Source organism: Tauraco erythrolophus, chromosome 4 (assembly GCF_009769465.1).
Source record: "Tauraco erythrolophus isolate bTauEry1 chromosome 4, bTauEry1.pri, whole genome shotgun sequence".
Taxonomy (NCBI): Eukaryota; Metazoa; Chordata; class Aves; order Musophagiformes; family Musophagidae; genus Tauraco; species Tauraco erythrolophus.
In genome coordinates this window covers 8111835-8133345 of record NC_141468.1, presented here as the reverse complement: position 1 = coordinate 8133345, position 21511 = coordinate 8111835, and the positions used below count along the sequence as shown (strand labels likewise).

Sequence of the window (21511 nt, the reverse complement as noted above, 5' to 3'; positions counted from 1 at the left end):
GGGATGAAAGACATGATCATGGCCCCACGCCTGGTCTACTCAGCTGTGAGCGCCGTTTGGGAGCTAGTTCAGGAGTCTGCAAAAGGCAGTAGGCAGCGTAGACATAGCAGAGACTCCAACGGTTGTGCCTGAGAAGTCTGACTTGGGAATGAAAATGAAGCTTGTTGCATCCCACCTATTCACTATCTGCCAGGCTGTTCTTCCTGCACAGCAACTTGTGTCATATTTGGAGGCTGCTTTAAGCTAGTGCGTATTTAGGCACGGCGAGTTCTTCTTTCTTTGCTGGCAGGACCTGGAAACCACCCTCGTGTTGGGTGCACAGACAGGGAGCAGGATGGATCTTGCTGGTAACTGCATTGGGACGTAGCAGGCAGACGGGTGGGTGGAGGATGGTGAGACGCTCACATAAATGCCAGAGAAGTATTTCGGGCTTGGCTCAACTGTGTCAGGTACTACAACAGTGCCGGGTTTAGGACCATTTTTAGAGAGCAGTTGAGAGTCTTATGAATCTATTTGGAAATTCAGTACAAATCAAGATTTTTTAAACACCAGTTGTGTTTGCATTTACAGGACAGAGCAGTCAATTAGCACAGCAGGATTCGCAGGTCCCTACCACCCATTTTCTGCACAGCATCATCATTTCATCTCCATTTAACAACAGGTTCACTTCTGGGGTAACTCTGACTCAGCTGCTTGACGGACTCATTGGGGCAGCCAAGCCTGCAGACAGCTTTATTTTCACTGAGGCTTACAGCAGAGAGATTTGTAGACCAAATCCTTATAAGCAATCTCCAAGGAACGTTGTCAGGACCTCTGACCCCAGCTGTGCCAGTGCTGCTGTAACCATTGCAGCACTGGGATCTGGGGCTATCACAGGCTGTGCATCTACCTGGATCTTTTGTACCCCTGATTCCTACCAGTGACAGTCAGGACAAGAGCTCTGTTACAGCCAAGACTTCAGTAGTCCGGTAGGAAACACAGGAGCTCAGCAGAGCTGGTGAAAACTCATAGAAGCAGGAGGATGCGTTAGACTTAAAAGTCAAATAAGGTTTTGCAGAAAAGATAGTAATGCACCATCCTCCATATGGAGTGAACAGTTTCTCTGAGCTTGGCTTTTATGCTCTCACAAAGAGTATTTTGGAAGCGTGTGTTACTTTCCTCTCTTTCCTTCGAGGTTCCTAAATTTGAGGATATATCCTTATCTCTAAATGATAAGCAATACTGAATGAGAAACTATATTATTCTATCATTTACCTCTCATTTGGTCCTGTCACATCCTATCTTTTGGCACTATGCATTTCCTTAGTGTTATGAGCATGTATCTGTGCTGTGTGTGTGAGAGCGGGTGTCTGAAATGTGTTTGCAAAGGTCCTTGATAAAAAGCTTTAACAACGGAAATTATTCAAAAGGCATGAGTGAGCTGGTCATGGTAGATCTGAACACTGGCAGACAGCAGGTCATTTGTCTGCAGAGACATTAAGCACTGAAGAGGTCAGAATCACCAGGTTTTTAGTATTTACCTAGGAGGGAAACTACTGCTCATTTCAAGGAGCTAATGTTGCTTACAGGTTTAGCGTGAACACCAGAGAGAACATAAAAGCAACAGCAGTGGAGTACCTTCAAGGACAGCATTTCCCTCCCAAAGCACAGTGCAGTTCTATCCAAGTTCTCTTCATTAATCATTTACTTTCATTCTTGTTTTCCAGCCAAAGCTTTTGGCCAAGGAGTTGCTTGACTTGGTGGCATCTCATTTCAACCTGAAGGAGAAGGAGTACTTTGGAATTGCATTCACAGATGAAACGTAAGTGCGAGAAATCAAAGACCTAAAAGGCAACTCTTAGGTCACAGGAAATCTTGGGCAAAATGACCAGTGTAGAAGACCTGTGTACCCCAAGGTCCTAGACCAAGGTCTAGGGATGCATGGATCCCACTTCAGCATCTGTCCTGTACTGCCTCTTCTTCAGAGGGCTGGAGGCCTCTCACGGCAAGTTAACCATGGCCAGAGGTGGACAGAGACAGTAACAAACCCTTCCAAATCCCATGTTCAAAGAATTGGTGTCATTTGACATTGGTAAAAGGTTATCTTAAGCTCTCATGAACTTAAGATCCACTCGCTAGTTCAAAATTATTACCAGATTGGCGGAACTGTTCAATTAAAGTGTTAATCAATTTATTCACTCAAGTAGGTTTAAAAGTTATGCTAAATTATTTCAAGGAAAGGAAAAAAAAAAAACTCACAAAATTGCTCTATTATTTCTCATGTTTTAGATCCCAGATGAGAGAAAAAGGGAAAGAAAAAAGTGTGGGAAAGGAGGGAAAGGAAGGGATTGCCAAATTTAATGTGAACAAAAAGCATTTTTAAATATGAAATTTCCATTGTGGAAAGGATTTGACCTTACCAGGACTCACACAACAGCCTTGTGGCTGGGCTAAACCACAGGATGGGACCCTGACACTGCAGTCACCTCAGGCAGCGTTGGTTGTTTGCCTTGATCCCCAGCTCCCAGAGCCCTGGTATTACCACAAAATTTGAGGTTTTGTATCAAGACAGGCCATTTCTACCCCCTGTTCACATGGCAAGTATAAAATTAGCACTGCAGAAACATTAAAGGTCTGCCAAATGCTATGATTAGTCTTAGACCGTGACCTCTCAGTGCTACTGTACAGTCCCAGCTACTTTTTTCCATCTGCCTGTTTTCTCTCTGTAGTTAGACAGTCCTCAGCATATGGACTATGGTTTGTATGAGCACGGACCATAGTCCACCTTGGTTTGCAATGGGGGGAGGGGTGTGTATATTAATCAGGAAAAGGCTTCCCACACCTCAGTTGTTTTGAAAAAACAAGATTTTCAAGCCAATGCTGTGTTCCCAGAACAGCTGAGTCAGCAGTATTGCTGTCATGAGCCAGCTCTGCTCTCCTGCCGAAGTGGCAGGGAAATGTAAATTATCTGCTGGAATAATGGTTCAGGATCGGCTAATCAGAGGCTGCTGGATAATTGCAAAAATATATCTATATTCATCTCAGCAGCTATCACCCGTCACGAGCCAGTTCCTTTGGCAAGCGCCTGCCTTGGGCAGTCTAAGGCCATCTCAGGACACAGAGACCAGGATGGAGGAAGGCTCAGGCATGTGCAGAAGCAGGACCCAAATCAGAGGAGATCCCAGAATCCATTCCTTTGCACTAACACAAGCAGCTTAGCCCTATAGGAGATCTCCAACTCAACCTGAATTCAAGAGGGGGAAAAGCAGGAGGCACTGGCAATTTATGAGGAGGAGGAAATTGCTCCTCACCAAGGTGTTATTTCTTATTGGAGAAACCAAGTTACTCAGTGGGTGCTGCCTGAGGGGTGCAGGAAAGCCACATGGGGAAGCCAAAGCAGACTAAGAGATGAAAATATTCCTTTTACAGTCCTAACAGCACAGGTGAAAAACAAGAAACCCATGTCAGACTGCAACCAGATAGCAGCTGAGCAAGTCCCAGCTCTCAGCTCAGCTGAGTGCACACAAGGCTCTCCTGGGAGTGCAAGGGAAGCTAATGAGGAGGTGTCAGCAATTAGATATAGCCCAGCCTCCCCTGGGGCTTCCACGTCTACTACACAGCGGCGTGAGCAAAGATCTGGGTTAGCGACGGGAGGAAGCGCAAGATGCTGACGGAGGCCGTCGAGGCACTGCTCAGAGATGCTGAGAGGAGGCAGATGGATACACACTGTCTAGACGGGACTTCAAAGGGTGAGGTGTTGGCGTCCACTCACTTGGTCACCTTCTTGACCTGTAGTCAAGATGGAACAGGGAGCATTTTAGCAGGAGCTCTGAGCCAACACAGACAAAAGATTTGGGGAAACCATTAAATCCAGTAAACATGACCCAGCAACATGCCAGTGAGTCCTAACTGATATGAAGCTTGGTCTGCAGCCCTTCTGCTATCCCATAGTGAGTCTGATCCTTGCACCAAGGCTTCTTTAATGCTGTGAAAATAACCTTGACAAAAAAAAATGTATGTATAATATTTCCTCCTCAGCTGTAAAAAGCTCTGAAGACAGTTGGTACAAACAGTAATTGTTTTATTTGACTGAACGCAGCCAAAAAAAAAAAAACACCTAGGGAGTAGGATTGAGTCTTGGAAATACATGTCCCATGTCACCTTCGGAAAATGAACTCGGCTCTCCGTACCACAGATCTTAACCTGTAATGTGAAATGGAGGTCTAAAAAAAAAATCCTTTCTTCAAAAAGTAGGAAAAACAGTCTCTTAATGTGTGTTTACAGAGCACCTAACACAGCCCTAGAGCTGATACAGACCAGGCACACAGAAAGAAACCCTTTAATTCTGTGACGCAAGCCCTCAGGGATTTCCTTCTCTTCACTCTCCGTTGAGTTTCCTTGTGCCTTACTTGAAGGGAACTCATAACCAGCTTAAACAGAACAAGTCTGGTTCATAAATGTAGTCTGGGGTTGGCTAAATTGCAAGTTTAAAAAGAAGAAAAGCCACTAAAGTATTAAATCAATTCTTCTATTTAAGAGTAAAAGCTCTATGAGAGTAATTTATTTAGAAATGATTTGGACTGGGGATTTCCATTCATTAGTTGTGCTCTATCATGACAACCTGAGAAGAAAATCAATAGGAACAACCTTTGCGTTGGCGACTTAATAGTTTCTTGTGATAATATAGGGTCATTACTGCATTCAGCGTGACTAAAATTAGATTGTCAGACTATTACGGAGGAGAGAATAACGCCTCCTATTTTAATGATCATAGGAACACTTTATGGCATGAGCCATTAACTGCGGGAGAGCACAGGTCAAAAGGGTGTTCCTGTACAGCACGTGGGGCCAAGTTTCACATGAAGCCAGAAGAGCTATGTGCTGGCTGATGAACAGTGAAAAGGAATTGAGAAAGAGCTTTTTTTTTTAGTTTAGCTGAGTATGAATCTTCACTAACCACCCTTTCCCTTGGCATCAGCTCTTCCAGCTTTCACTGAGAGCAAGTGGTTAGGATTACCCTTCCGTTCGCTGCAGATGCCCCGTCTGGGCCACGGGCAGGTTTTCCACATCCTTTACTTGTCCTTAGACATGAGTCACCGGCTCCACAGAGCGCTACCAACTTTTGCATCCCATAGCTCCCCCTCTCCGCGGGCCCGACCAAAAGATGACCCAAAGCCTTTTGCTCCCTTGCCAGCGCAGAACCTGCAGAGCAGCTTCTTCAGCTAGCTAATATATAGGATAAAAACTGCAAGGGATTGAGGTCCCTATTATTTGTGTTACACAGGTGCTACAGACTGTACTGATGTGATAAGGTAATGACAGAGAGTGCCCTTGCTTAGCCCAGGATCCTATAGCCAAGCGGATGGCAAGGGAAGAGTAAGGTGCCACTCTTCTCTGGAATACTCTCTCATCTCTGGGAGTTGGGAGGAAACATATTTCCACCCTGTAGCCATGTGGCAGAGCCAAAATGAGGGACTAGGTGTCCCATATTCTGGTTGAACTGTCAATCCAATGGATGGTGCAGCTCTCAGAATAATGTCCTGCTCCGGCATTAGACCGGTTCCTTCGTTACCCAGTCTACCATTTCACAAAATCTGTATAGTTAAGCTCATATAGCTCCTTGAGCTTTGCAGCCCCTTAAAAAGTATTTCTGTTGAAGCATTAAGACTTTAAATGAGAAAAACTGTGAGCTTAAAGGGGTTTTTTGTTTCTGTCGTGACTGATGGAAACGTAAAATAGTTTATATGGTTTCTATTATGTGAATTGGTCTTTCTCAACGTCCATTCAATTCAACATGAGTTTGACACTGAAGCGGCATGAGTTGGTTTATTGGTCCAAATACCTTTCTAACACAAATCAATGTGGATCCACTTTTTAGAAAACTGGACACTAACCAGTAAAACGGTATAAACAGAACCACCTGGAGGCAAAGTATTCATTGATGTACTTCTCTTTACTGAAAGATAAAAGAAAACAGAACTACTGCATGCAATCGACAATATGAGCCCTGGACACCGAAATTCATACTCAGTCTGTAACCTAAATGGACCCAGTTTCTTTTTCTAAAAGCGATTATGTATTTGTTATTGACACACCAGTTTAACTGCCAACATGAGTACAACCAACAGAGAAAAATGATCTGGCTTCCAATATTCAGCCTCCCTATAGGTCACCCAAAACTGTTTGCACCATTATTTGTGAATACACTGATACCAAATGAACAAATCAATGGCGATAATGAAACAAAAGCTACTTTGTGTTTTTAAATTGAGCTGTGAAGGAAATCCAGCTAGACTCAGGCATGGATGAATGGGATCCAAGAGCAAGCTGCCTAAATTAGTCCATGAAAACTGTCAGGATTACTGCATGTCAAGGGTTATAGGCCCATACTTTTCCCTGTCTTACATGGGATTTTGCTCCATGAATAGTTCTGCTGAAAACAGCGAGGCAGCTTCCAGAGCAAAACTTTTTGTGGTGTAACGGTATTGGAGTTTGGCTCCCCGATAGACCACATTCACAGGCGGATGCCAGTGACTGTTCGCTGCTGCTGTTCTCTATATGCCACACATGCAGGCTTGAAAACAAGGAGTTAGGTGAGAATCTGCAGTGCAGAAGCCCTCAGCGATGAAAGATTGTAAGTGGTAATTGAGTACAGTGAGCAGTTAGCTCCTGGCCAGGATTTAAGTGACCTTCCTCCTCTGAACGAGCGTTGGATTTAAGCTCCATGCAGATGAGAGTAATGAAACTCTTCAACTCGAAAGTGGCAATTAAATGTGTTATTCGGTACAGACACCTGTGTACGTGTGCAATATAAATGTGTAACCTGGCATGCATCCATATATGCATATATTCTTTTTGTACTGATTATATCAACCAGTTTCTCAAGTTAAAATGCAGTGAGAAGGAAAAGAGCGAGTCTTTTCAAACTAAGAAATACTGTGAAGTGAATTATTGTTGTGCACCATGGCTTCTCAACCCTTCCTTGTACATGCTAGGCAAATCCAGACATTTCTGTTGAATAAACATAGAAGTAGACAGTAAGTCCATTGTCAGCAAATCGGTCTCGGTGGGAACTGGTATGTAATGCCATTAGCTGCTGGTGGCTGCTACTCTGGTGATACAAATGCAGCTGGACAGGTTCAGGATAGGGTGTCAGGCTTAGGGTGGCTTTTTCTTGCTTTGACAGTGTTTTGTACCTTGGCCTACATGGGTAAATGCTCACTTTGTGCTTTGGCTAGGAACGGGTGAGCATAGTTTCAACCCCCATGCGTACTGTGACGTTCACAGTTAATTGCAGCCTTCCTGAATCATGTTAAAAGAACCATAACAGAATTTCAGAAAAAAAAAAATAGAGGAAAAGACAGATTTCAAGAAGGGGGATGCAGTGGGAAATGTGGACACCTCTAATTTTTGGGTACCTAGGCTGAGAATTTTCTGATGAGACTTATTTTCTGACAGTCTGGAGCATTTGTCTTCTAAATACCAAGCCTTGTGCAAGTACACATCCATGCTGAACAATGGGGCACAATGCAGGGATCCCACACTAGCGATAAGCAACTGCGTCCCAGCAGCAGAAATGATGGAGGAAGAGCCCATCGAGCTGCTTTTCCAGCTACACAGCCTGCTGAGAACAAGGCCAGTTAGCCCATACACCCGGTCCCGTTAACACGGCCGACCTCGCCCCTGATCCCGGGCAGTACCCCTGATCCCGGGCAGTATCCCTGATCCTGGGCAGTATCCCTGCACAGCGCTGTCTGGGCAGACTTGCTCTCAGCCTATGTGCTGCGATAGAGACGTAGGAAATGACTAGTGGGGCTTGAAAATCTGCATTATGTCACCCCTTTCTAGTAGCCACACTGCAACTAAGTCTGTGCTTCCAATACACAGTTCAGGCTGCCCTTTATCTAGAGAAAAAAAAATAGAGAAAATACTGATTTAAAAAGTTTATCTAGAGGAAAAACTGACTGAAAGTTAAAATATGTTGGAGAGAAACACACAGGTGTCTAGAGCAGGGGATAAAAAAGGCTTTTTATCCTTTTTGTACACTAATAGTGTAGAACACCAGTGTTTATGCAGCATTTGGACAATAATACCTTTAACAACATGCTTTAACTTTTGGTCAGCCCTGAATTGATCAGGCAGTTGGACCACATGATCATTGTAAGTCCCTTCCAACTGACATAGTCTAGTCTAGTCTATAGAATATGTCTAGGGTGAGTCTGAAGAGTCCCTAACTCCACGTTTCACCTGTACCTAGTTGACTTGGTACTCCTGCAAAATGGATGCAAAGGCTACTTACACCGAACACCTGGCTTTTATATGGCAAAATTCGAGGTGAGACAGTTTCTTTATAAATGTCTGATCCTGAATTCACTGGAGCGATGAGTGGAGCTCACAAGCCATTTCGAATCTCTTAGTGCAAAGCAGCATGCTGTGCCAAGGTGAGCATGCACGATGTCCCAGCTGGGCTCCAGGGCAGCCCAGAGCTTCCTGGGCTGGAAGGTCCCTGAGCTGCCCATCCTCTTCCGAATCTACATAAGCCAGGGCAGCCGTACTGAAATTCAAATTGAACAGAGGTTATCCAAAGCCTCCTGAAACTGCTACTTTCATTTTTATATATTTTTCTAGAAAAGATGGAGTGGAAGAGCTACAAATCCGGTTAAATTGCTAAATAGATGTTGTTGCTTACTTTCCAAAGGAGCTTCTCAGTTACTCAAAGCACACGAGCTGCTAAGGAGTAATGGACAGACCCTTGTGAAAGCCGAGTGTGTTTGCTGACAGGGTACATTGCTAAGGCTTGTGGCAACCCTAGAAGTTAATTTAGTGCTTTCTTTTAAGCCAAGATTTTTTATTTTTTTTTCATGGAACGAAGAATTATTCTTGAGGTTTAACATGAGAGGGCGAATAGGTATTGGAATAAAGCTCAGGACTTCTGAGCTCCATTTCCTGCTTTATTTGCTGCAAGGTTCCCCCCAAAATCTCTTCAATTCTCTCTCCTCTTGCTTGTCTAGACAGCAGAGTGCTGAAGGCAAGGGCTGCCTCTCCTTCTGGGTGAAATCCGGTCTGACTGAAATCAATAGCAAAACGCTCACAGGATGCAGCCCTAGCGTGGCTGAAGGCAATGGCAAAATTCCCGCTGACTTCAGTGGGGCCTGAATTTTACCCTACGTATTTCCACAGTGCCTAATTTAATGGAGCCTTTATCTCAGCTGGGGAGTGAGATGCCCCTGTAATACAAATAATGGTATTTATAAAATACCTCTCACGCGCACACAGCACTCTACAATGTGGGGAACGTGACAAAGAACAGAGCTCCTGCCCAGGAAAGCTTCCAGCAGCAAGGCACGAATGGATAAATTATAGGAGAAAATAACAGTGACAGGTACTATCTAGGCAAAAGAAAAGCAGCATGTGGTAATTGGAGCTGGAACGCTTCATGGAGCAGCTGTTTTTCAGGAGCTCTCTGAAGGAGGGAAAACGAAGGCTGGGCAAACCTAGAGAGGCTATTGCAGCATGTGGGTGGTAAATAAACTGTCTGAGGCCGTAGAGTCGGGTTTAGCCTTGAGTGAAATATTGCAGGCATTGTGGAAACTCTTAACAACAAGGATTTCTAATGAAAATCTTGACAGACTTTTAATGATACGACTGCTCCAGGGGGTTGTAATAAAAAGGTGAAGCTTATAACATTTTGGGCTGTCCTGCCTGCTCGGTGCTGCCAGCTTTCACCCTGACAGATTGCACTTTAGCTGTTCGATTCCCAGACTGAAATGTTGCCAGGATGATATCGCCTCCGCTCCTCAAACATTTACTGTGTGTTTTTCAAATATCATGCAATAGCCGAGGGCAAATAGCATTCTCTTTGATTCATCTTTTGTAACACCTCAGACCTCATTGCAATGAGTAGCAAGAAACCTCTTTGGTGCCAGGCTCAAAACTGTCTCTTCTCTTGCCAGGGGACACTTGAACTGGCTTCAGCTGGACCGCCGGGTGCTGGAACATGACTTCCCCAAAAAGTCAGGACCGGTTGTTTTGTACTTTTGTGTCAGGTAAGTGCGCGATGGCAAGTCCTTCCCATGGGATATAGCTATGGATAACCAGTTCCTCAGAGGCCAGGAAATGAGACTGTCGGTTTCTCATGCTGTAGAAACACCTGTGGACAAAGAGATGCTTTTACAGAGGTTTCTTTTGAGCTCTTTGGCTTTGAAAACACTTCTCACACAAATGTAAATAAGTAGAAGCCACAACTAACACCCATGGCTGCCCACAGAGAAACCTTATATGAGGGCAAGATCAGACATTATGTCTTTACATTTTTATTTGTGGGTTTTGAACTCCTGGAAAGTCCAAGCTACAGAACAAAGACCTCTTTCTGCCAGGATAACCAACCTGAACCAGCCACCTGGAGGGAAAACCTCTCTTCCTCACTGGTGAGCCATCCGTCTCCTCTGGATTGTGCTCAAGGTGTGTGTTATGTCAGGGACCAAATTAATCCCAGTATAGCTCTGTCATATTTGCCTTCTGGACTCAACCATGTAATGGTATAATGAATTATTTGCAAATAGCAAATGATGACATTTTGTGGCAAGCAGTTGGCTTCTGCATGGATGTAGAACACATTCATAGACTGGACTGGACCAGACTAGAAAGGTTTTAATGAAGATTATGACAGTTTGGGAGAATTTCTCTTCTTCTGGGAATTTTGCGAGGAACTGTCAGTGTTAGAAGCTGCCCGTGCTCTTGTGTACACAGTGTCTTTGCCTCCAAGGGAGATATTTTCTGAGAAGACAAATTTGCTCTTGCAGCTTTAAAACACACGGAGAGAGGCTGGGGGTTGGGACGCCATATGTACAAAATTAAGTTGAGGATTTTGACTTACTTTTAATGGATAGCTCATGTCTAGAACTAACCAGTGCAGTGTTACTGTGTCTTTTTCTGTTAGCCTTTCCACTCCAGTGTTATATTACATCTGACATCACTCTCATTCATTTCATAGTACCCACAAAACATGAAGACTTACTTTGGAGTTCCTTCCCTTGAGTGAAGCTTTTTTTCTCCGCATAGTGATTGTCATTCATCTAACTTCAACTACAAGGGAGGCTTCTCAAGAGAAGAGACTCTTTGTTCTATGTCCCCATATTTAGTGGTGGATAAATATTAGGACAAATCAAGGCTGTGCAAAGCCCCATCACTCCAGAACTGGCCGGCTGTCTCTCCCAAGAGAAAAGCTTAGTCTGAGTTTTGGATGCTTCAAACTATAAGGGTAGATCCAGAACGGAACATTTCCAGTGTATACGATCCAGATCCACCTGTGCTTAGAACTATACGAAACTATTGGTGCTCTTCTGAAAAAATGTTAGACTTCTAGGCAAATTTAAATTAAAAAAAAAAAAACCTCAAACTCATTAAGAACATACCAGCTCTGTTATCAAGCATCTTGCCTAGGGGCCAAATTAAGGAGTCTGTGCCAGGGCAGGGATCCCACGGAAAGCAGGGAAAGCTCTGACTGAGCAAGAACTAAGTGCAGATTTTAGGAGTGGAACTGCTAAATGTGTGAAAACCGGTGCTACTGAGCCACTCTCGTATTCATTTCAAAGACCACTCAACAAGCATAAATATTGCCATCTGTATTGTTTTATGAAAGCTGGCAGCACAATGGAGACAAGTCATTCTAGCAGGATCTTAGCCAAGAGACATCTTAGGATCCATATAACAGTTAGTAAATAAGTGATTTCTCCTATTCTGGAATCGTAATCCATAGGGGAAATCCAGAGGGGAAAAGTCAGCATTCAGTTTCTGAAAAGTGAGTGTGTGAAAACCAGGCTGACTATGGGCTTATACTCTATTTTGTGGTAGTAATGGGTGGATTGTCACACTGAGTTACAATTTGAAATGGACTGGAAGGCCAGATGCCTCAAGAGTTAGGAATGGGCATTAACTTACCGTGGCTTTTCTACTGGTTTTCTTCCCCTGTGGATGTCAGAAGCTGGGAAGAAGTTGGAAAAGTTTCCCAGCACTTAAAGAGTTCCCATGTCCATCCCCAAATCTGATCCGAGCAGAAGGCAATTGGAGAAGAAATCGACTCCAGCCAGCTGGCTGAAGTTGGAAAGGACCCATGTATCTGTTACTAGTGGCTTCAGTCCTGGCTTGGGAACTAAAGCAAGGGCTGAAGAAATGGTTGTGAAGAGACTCACCCATATACAGGGTTGTATTTTGATAACCTGGGGTGCACAGTGGGTTGCAGAGCCATCCATTCCATGAACAGAATGAACCCTCTCCCCTGCTGCCATGAGGTGGAAACGAGATAACTAAGGCTGCACCATACCTAATTAGAAATGTGTTAATTTTTAAGAGGCTGGGTGCCCATGACACCTACTCTATCAATGGTAAAGGTTTGCCTGTGTTTGCAGATACCTTTCTTGCATCACCTCTCCCAAGCATTGCAGCTGAGAAAGCTTAGGTTGGTGCTGAGGGTCCTAATTGGGAGGATAGTAATACAAGTAACTGGATGTGCCAGATGTTCATTACAGAGAAATCTGTTTACTGTATCAGGATTTAGTAATCGTGGGGTTTTCCCTCCAGTCAAAGTAAATATACAGTTCAGCCACACTGGGTCACTACTGAAGACATGAAGCTTCAGGCAAGTACAGTAAATGGCAGTTTGTGAAGAGGAGAAGCTACAGAGGAGCCATTTTCACCTTTTATGTGACCATCAAATCGCTTTTACCCTTAAAGTGACTGCAGCAATGTTGATGGGCAACATGCTCACCAAAGATGCCATAGTTTTCAGATTGCTCTAAAAGTACATCTAAAGGGAAGCTTGCCTTTTTTAGGAAAGGCTTCTTGGAAGAACCGTGCTGAAAATAGGAATTTTCACAAGCTTTGCAGCATGAAATCCCCCTCCTTTATTTAAATTTCTGCAGCACTGTTGAAGCTTCATCTTTTGACACGCATTTCCTTGGGGTTTGACACTGTTGAACATTGATGTCCAGTGTCTTTATTCTCTTCTGTAATCAAAGACCAAAAATTTCATAGCACTGTGTCAAAGAAGGAGGATTTTATAAGGATGTTCTTAGCATGAGTTCAGAAGAAATCGCTTCTGCTCTTGTACACTTGCACAGCTGACTGAAGCCTCTCTTGTCTTCAGGTTGTCATCTAGTCCTTCTCTGGAAGGTTTTCACTGAGAATAACACAGGAATCTAGGAAGCAATGAGAACTGCTTGGGCAGCTGTGAATTGCCCAATGGCTATTCTTGTGGAATATTATTTTATGAGACTCTGCTAATATCCGTTTATATAGCTTTAAAGCCATACATGAAAGCAAGAGAAAGTGCCATGTGTCTTGCAGGGTAGGTGGGACGTCTGGCAACAGGATGGGAGTGATATTAGTTCTTATCTTAGAATTAGCTTCCCCAGGTGGCTTTCTAAATCTCTGGTCACTTGGTTGTTGGTGAAACTCATTCCCTGCCTCAGAGGGTTTCCAGTGCAGATAAACCAAGTCAGATGAGAGTCACAGCTAAAGTCCAGGAGAAGCAAAGGATGGGGATGAAGGAAGGAGGGATTACTTGACTAGCTGATTTTATAGAGGTGTTTTGAGGCCAGAAGAGGACAGCGAAACTGTTACTTCACAACATGAGCTGCATGGTAAAGGGCAGGAACCTAAATAAAGTTTGGAGACCCAGGCAGCAGGGAGGTCAGAGGAAAACAGAGCTAGCAGGAGTTCAGATAAAGGTGGTTACACTTTTGGCAGAGAAGGAAGCATTTCGCTCTGACTCACACAGGCAGGAGAAAGAAAGTTACTCCTTTTGTGTAAATCTTTGAGGTGAGAGAGGACCAGAGCACAGACAAGCTGTTTGTTCATGGAAGGCGAAGTTGGCCAGGCTTTGCAGTGAATTCTCATCCTCAAACAATGGCTGTGTGGGATTAGCAATCCTTAGCTAGGGAACGACCAGCATGGGTCTGATCTCTTTATCTTCTGGATGTCTGTCATGCTGTTAATTTATATGAACAAGCTTAGCAAATAAAATTCACTTCACTGGTGGATCTTTTCCCAGGAATGAATATATGTGTTCTCAGGGTAGTTCCACCAGCTAAACAGTGGCAACTCACTGCAGAAGTTGTCACGCTAAATCAGAACATCTCTCACGTGGAAACACTTTTCTTTCAGAAAGACATGGAAAAAAATGTGAAATAAATCCTCAATACTAAAATACACTGTGTGACAGAGTCCGTATCTATGGCCCAGCAGTGTTCCCACAAAGGAATGCCTGTGTCCAGCAACATCTGGCATGTGTTCATACGTACTGGCTGGGCTGAAGTCAGCATGGGAGCCGTGGGGGCTCAGCGCTGTCAATATTGAGGCCAGACGTTTGGCCAGGTTACCACAGTTACTGCAGAACAAAGTGGCCTTAAATAAGAGACCAGCACTGAAACACAGAGTGCAAAGCTCATGTATGTCATTGCTTCCTTTAACTCTGTGTGCATCGGCGATGGTCCGGGTCCGAGGCAAGTGAGATAGATGTTTGAGATGGGACTCATCACACCAAACCCAAGATCTTTACCTGGTAGACAGCTCTACGTCAGGGCTAATTAGCACAGCCTCCCTGTGTAACCACTGGAAAGACATCGGCAATTTCAGGAACAATTCATCTGACTTATCTTAGATGACTGCTTTGGATTTCAGTAAGTTGCAGTCTAAAACACCTGTGTTTCTTCTCTGACCTCAGACCTCTGCTCAGATGTAGGCATCTACATTGTAGCTACCTCTTTTCACTCGATGAATCCCCTCTGTGTGCATCAAGGGCAGCCTATAAATTCAGAATATTATTTCAAACAATGTTGGTGCAGCAAGGGTTGAAGAGGCATTTCCCATCTACAAGGCTTTGCCTGACTACCTGAACGGAATTGGACCAGATTTCAGCTGCTAATGAGGCCTTATACTATTTTCATTTTTCAGCCTTCCTGTATAGCTAGCCTTTAATCCTGTATTCCATTAGAAAAAGACTAATGCTAGAAATAAAAGAAGCAGGAGACCATTCGGAAACAGTTCGCCCTGGAAGGGAGACAGCGGTTGCTAATATGGATTGTTCGTAGGGCTAGACGGATCTTACAACTTATTGCTGAAATGCATTGCTGCCATCCACATTGACCAGAAGACACATCCGGGGTACAGACTCAAGGCATCCTGCTCCCAGCTTCCCTGACTCACTCACGTGGCGATCCCAGCACACCATGGTTGTGTGTGCCACACACTGCCACTCAGCTTTGCTGCTCTCCAAGAAATCAGATTAGGAGGTGGTGATGACAGCAGCCTGCTGCGGCAAGAAGAGTGGAATAGAACCGCACTAAATTAACCAGAGTAATTTATTTGTCTCACACGTAATGGGCTGTGTTTCTCCATCCACAGTTTTCCCTACCAGAGAGGGGTGTGTAGCACTCCACCACTTTGCTCCAGGCAGAGAATGAGGAATTGCCAGCTCCTGTCTTTCCTCTCTGAGGAGAGAGAAGGAGCAGCCCCCTCTCTGCCCCATGGTGTGAGACAGGAGTTTACAGGAATTGGGGAGAGAGACCTGAGGAGATTATTAAATGCATCAATTTTGCTGCCAGGGGAGAGAGAGAGGGAAGTGGCAGAGTTTGCTCCCACCCATGGATATGCTTTATCTCACCTGCCAGCATCCAGGAGAAGATGCTGGGGAAAAAATCGTGCGTACACAAACTACTCTGTTCCTCTGCTCTTCCCTGGTCAGCTGCAGACCCCTCTGCAAGGGGAGCTGAAAGGAGGGTGGGGCTGGACCCCGCTTTACAATGGAGCTTGATCGTCCCAGGAGAGTTCAGGGAGCTGCCTTGAGATGTTTCAGCACCTTGGGGTGCTCTGTCCTCATCCTGGTGGCTAGCCATCTCTTCTCTGAGCTCCTTCCAGCTGTGCCATCTCCCTCACCAGCTCTCCCTACCAGCACTGAGCTGTTAACTCCCCACACCAAGCTCACAGGCAGCTGATGCTACATATAAGGGACACTAAGAGACATCTCCCACTTGTATTTACATCTCTACATCTCCATGCATTGCTGGAGTGCTGTAGAAACAGTAGCAAAAATCAGAATATTAAGCCCGCATAACCAACACAGCCCAACCAAGCTGCTTCCAGGGGCTCCCCTGAGCTGCATTGTCTATAAAGTCTGGCAAATCTGTGTCACAGCACAGATCTCCTTGTCTGGCACGTGTTTTGCAGGTTGATGTGTGCATCAGCTGTGTATACGCTAAGGGGGAAGATCCCAAAAGCCAGCAGCCCTGCAAACCCCCTCCTCCCACCCAGCCGTAGTGTATAAATACAGCCGCTCAGACCTTGTTTGTGCTGGAAGACAAGGCTCCCTGCAGACAATTTATTGCAGCCTTCTCAGGGTGGCCCCCTGCTCCGTTCACCCAGGGGAAGGTGTAATAAATTGCCTGCGGGGAGGCTTTGCTCCTCAGAGTCTCTTTAGAGATACGAGAAACTTCTGTCCAGTCGGAAGATTTACTCGTGTGAAAAGTGACCTTTGCTTGAGGAAGGGAACTAATGGGGCTCTGCTACTTAGCACACGGCTCTGAGCTAAGCCATCCATTACACACGCATCTTAATAGCAGTCTGGCTCTTGAGTCCCATAACATCATTTCTGTTTTCTGCTTAACTGGGAATATATTTGTATAAGCGAGCTGTGTTAAGAGAAGGGGATAAGTTGTTTTTCCTTTTCATTCAGCCACCCGCAGGGGCAGAAAAAGCAGCATTCTAAAAATGTGTTGGTTTGAGCCACATTTTGAATGTATTGATGCTGGCAGCATCGTCTTGTCTAATTTTGGGAAGCATTTAGACAGCACGATAGGTACTATGCAGAGATGATGGATGCTGTCAGTGTAGGATTTGTACCTGATTTGGATCAAGCAGCAATAACTGTGTCAATGCCCACACACAGATTCTCTGACTGGGTCAAAGTCATGCAGACATTGTTTCCGTTTTCACTGCAATTTGTGCGTTTGTATCTTACACCAGTGGGTGTGATCTGCTGTCACCAGTGAAGCAAGCAGAAAGTTTTGCTATGAGGGGTCCCATCGCCATGGCATTGAACGAAGGTGTAGAGCCAGTGAGTAAGTAAACCCCATGTCAGCTTTCGCAGCCAAATCATACCTTTGTGTGCTGCTGACAACACAGTGGAATGGCTGAAGTGATTTCTGTTCCTAAAATACTTCAAGATCCTCAGATGAAAGATGCTCTACGAACACTGAGGGATGGTGTTATGCAAGACAGTACACCCAGTGAGTTACCTCTAATAGCAAAGATGTTACTCTTGGTAAGGATCAAAGAGCAGGAAAGAGCTGGGCTGGAACTCGGGAGAGCATGGGGAAATTCTCCTGGTGACTGAGGGAGAGGAGGGGAGGAAGGCAATGTGCTGCTGTGATCGAGTCACTGCTCTTGCCTCACACTTGGGTCAGGTAAACACGTCACCCCAAGCCAAGAGGAGCTGAAACAACTTTTGTAGAAAGCTGCATTCTATTGCAAACTAGGTTCCATGGGACGTTTTGGGGGTGGAAATATTTGCAGAATATATTGAGCTGGCTGTGGCTTGTATGGCTTGGTCAGGCCTGGTTCCCCTCCTGGTGAGAGGGCAGAGGCCTCACTGCACTGAGGTCAGTGCCCTTCCACGTGATACTGTAACCAAACATCAGGGAGGACTGTCCCTGCATTACTGCCTTGGTTCCTTCCCTTCTCCATGTTGATACTGGAGCACTTCGCGATTTGCAATGACTCCCAGGACGTATGGACTGGAAGAGAGGAAGAGAGTTGATCTCTATATATTCCAAAGCAGATCTCTTAGTATTTTGTAGGTGGTGAAGATAAGGCATAGGAATGAGCAAATATCCCCAAAACACATGGTTTTCCAGGAGTTCAATGGGCCAACCTCTTACAAACACTGAGAAACATGGATTTACAAAAAAGGGCGGAAAGAGGATCTGGGGAACTACAGGCCTGTCAGTCTGATCTCGGTGACGGGCAAAGTCATGGAACAGGTTATCTTGAGTGCTATTAATGAGCACATACAGGTTAACCGGGTGATCAGGCCCAGTCAACATGGGTTTATGAAAGGCAGGTCTTGCCAATCGAACCTGATCACCTTCTATGACAGGGTGACCCGCCTGGCTGACGAGGGAAGGGCTGTGGATGTAGTTTTCCTTGACCTCAGTAAAGCCTTTGATACAGTTTCTCATAGTGTTCTGGTTGAGAAACTGATAACTGCTGGCCTGGATAGGCACACCCTCCTTTGGGTTAAAAACTGGCTGGACGGCCGGGCCCAAAGAGTGGTGGTAAATGGGGCTAAATCCGGCTGGAGGCCAGTCACCAGTGGGGTTCCCCAGGGCTCAGTGCTGGGTCAGGTTCTGTTTAACATCTTTATCAATGACCTGGATGAGGGAATTGAATGCACCCTCAGTAAATTTGCAGACGACACCAAGCTGGGAGGCTGTGTCGATCTGCTCGAGGGTAGGGAGGCCCTTCAGAGGGATTTGAACAGACTGGATCGTTGGGCTGAGGCCAATGGCATGAGCTTTAATAAGGCCAAGTGCAGAGTCCTTCACTTGGGGTATAAAAACCCCAAGCATCGCTATAGGCTCGGGGAAGAGTGGCTGGAGAGCTGCCTGGCGGAGAAGGACCTGGGGGTGTTGGTTGACTACCGGCTTGATATGAGCCAGCAGTGTGCCCAGGTGGCCAAAAAGGCCAATGGGATACTGGCATGTATCAAGAATAGTGTGACCAGCAGGAGCAGGGAAGTGATCCTGCCCCTGTACTCGGCACTGGTGAGGCCACACCTGGAATATTGTGTCCAGTTTTGGGCCCCTCGCTTTAAGAGAGATATTGAGCTCCTGGAGCAAGTCCAAAGAAGGGCGACTAAACTGGTCAAGGGGCTGGAAAATAAAACTTATGAGGAGCGGCTGAGGGAGTTGGGGCTGTTTAGCCTGGAGAAGAGGAGGCTGAGGGGAGACCTGATTACAGCCTACAAATACTTGAGAAGGGATGGTGGGGAGGTGGGGGAAGGGCTCTTTACATTAGTGATGGGTGATAGGACAAGAGGAAATGGGTATAAGCTTAGTCAGGGGAGATTCAGGTTGGATGTTAGAAAGTATTTCTTCTCTGAAAGGGTTGTCAGTCACTGGAATAGGCTGCCCAGGGAGGTGGTTGAGTCCCCATCCCTGGATGTGTTTAAGAAAAGGGTGGATGAACTACTTAGCGATATGGTTTAATGGGGATTAGGGACGGTTGGACTGGATGATCTCTAAGGTCTTTTCCAACCTCGAAATCTATAAAATCTATGAAATCTATGGATGAGCGGTGGATAAAGGTGTAAACAGCTTCATAGTACAGCACAGCCGGTGAGAACGAGAAAGGGAACAGGCTCAGGTTAAACAATATCCACCGCTTTTTTTTTGTTAGCTGCAATCCCCTCTATTCCTGGAGTCACATTCACCTGCTGTTTCGTGGCTTCTTTGCAATGAGGTTCGAGTTAGTATAGGTCTCTCCTGCTGCATCCTGTCCCCTGCATACCAAACCCAGGTGCTGAACGACGGAGGCCTGAGCATGGCAGAAGCACAGAGGACAGGACACGGGATCAGAACCGAAATCAATGCAGAAGGGGAGGTAAATGGAGCTTTTTAGCTCCGCTGATTTTCATTCCTGGCTGATTACTTAACAGGCCAGCTATTTAGCATGACCATTGTCTGCTTTAAGTGTCAGCACGTAAAAGTGCGCACCCATGACTATTAGCAAACAGGGTTGGAACATAAAAGGAGCTCTGCAGCCTGGGCTGCTCGGAATACTCATTTAGCATGAGACACTGGACATAATGACATCTGTGTTTAAGTCCATTATACTGATGCATGTGATTTTTCTTTTCCTGGTTAGCAAATGGCCTCATATTTTTCAAATTATCCTCTGAGATTTTGAATGACATAGTGAGGGATAATGAGCCAGAACCCAGGACGGATGAGGCAGAAGAGGGGTCTCCTCCTTTATCCATCACTTTGTAATAATGAAGTAAGAGGCAGTCCACCGAGCTCTGCTGACAGCTCTGTCCTGCATCCTAACCAGGATGGAGTCAGCCACCTGGGAAGGACATGGGAGACACCTCTGCCCATTTCAGTCCTTCCTCTTGGATCTGAGAGCAAGAGGAAACACTGGGGAAGGTGGCTGCGCATCAAAACCAAAATCCTTTTGCTTCATTCTGACTTTTTTCCATTAAATTTGGTTTTACCCTTTATTTTCCTTTTTCGTGGGAAAAATAATGTTTTCACCAAGGCACAGAACAGCCACTTGGGATTATTATTCTGGAATTCTTCCCCTTTCCTATTCCTAATAGGCCCAAAAGGGGTGTTTTGCCTCCCTGCATGGAAGTAGTATCACAGGGCTAGAGGTAAGGTGCCGTCCTTGCCAATACTGAATGTCCAGCACCTGCTCTTTGGAAAAAGCAGATACTCACCCAAAAATCACTGCCACACTGCTATCAGTCACAGTCACCTTGATCAGGAGCAAACATCCTCATTGCCATCCTTGGCCTCCCCATCAGTACCTGGCACTGCTCGCCTCTGTTTTGACTGGCCATCTCGCACAGCACTGTACCAGCATACCAGAACCACAGGCACTGGCATGTCCCTTGCCCAGCTGCCTCCTGTGCCCCTGTGGCCACCCCACTGCCTTCCTCTGAAAGCAGCAAGACAGCTGAGGAGTGAGGCTTGATAGCACAGTAACAAGAGAGTGCTTTGCTATGCCCTTGCCTGGTCTGGGCCCTCCAGATGGCAGAGGGATTCTTTGTCCTAGTCAGGGCTCCAGTTTTGATGACACTATTTTCTGGTAGGGATACTCCCCAAGAAGATGCTGTTCCTCAGTGAAACCAAGTGTTGAAACCTTTTTGAGGTCTTTTTATATGTTTTCTTTGAATTTTCTTGGAATAAAACACCATAACACAAGAATGGGAATTTTGGAGTGTTTCTTTTTGTTGAAACAATGGTTTTGTTATTAAATAGAAGTCTTTTGGACCAGCTGGTTCCCACCAGAGTAAAATAACACAAGAACTAGGATGATACCACTGCCCCAGGACAGATCTACACCTGAAGTAGACAAGATTTCGCTGTGGTTATGCTTTGAAATATCATTGTGCTGAAGACTACAGTGAAATATGTTTACCGTTTGGCAGGTTCTGCTTGGAAATAAACACATGGGCTTGTGGTCTCAAATGCTACGGCAGTGTATTTGCATACTCAGGAACTTAACTGCTCAGAGCCTTGTCCCTGCTAGGTGATAGACGGCCAAGTTCAGGCTGATGAGATATGTCCAGGGCTGTATGTTAGAGGCAATGCTAAGTATTTTTTACTTGAGAGTTTCTTTTGGCATGTGGAAACTGGGGGTGCTGCTCATTTCTCACTGGCCACACAAGAATACCAGCAGCTCAGGTGCTTTTGGAGGCCATTTCCCTGATAGTCCTGAGGCCTCCTATCCGTACTGCAAGGATGAAGCACTA

General features: G+C 45.3%; 1 protein-coding gene across 3 annotated transcripts in view; it reads left to right on the top strand.

Annotated features, from left to right (window-relative positions):
* Window positions 1–21511, top strand: part of FRMD4A (FERM domain containing 4A) — a 221113-nt gene that overhangs the window by 114480 nt on the left and 85122 nt on the right. For all 3 annotated transcript variants that reach the window (XM_086609855.1, XM_086609856.1, XM_086609857.1), the window contains 2 exons: window positions 1707–1801; window positions 9933–10025. In XM_086609855.1, the coding sequence (XP_086465981.1) occupies window positions 1707–1801; window positions 9933–10025 (188 nt within the window). The remainder of the gene's footprint in view (window positions 1–1706; window positions 1802–9932; window positions 10026–21511) is intronic.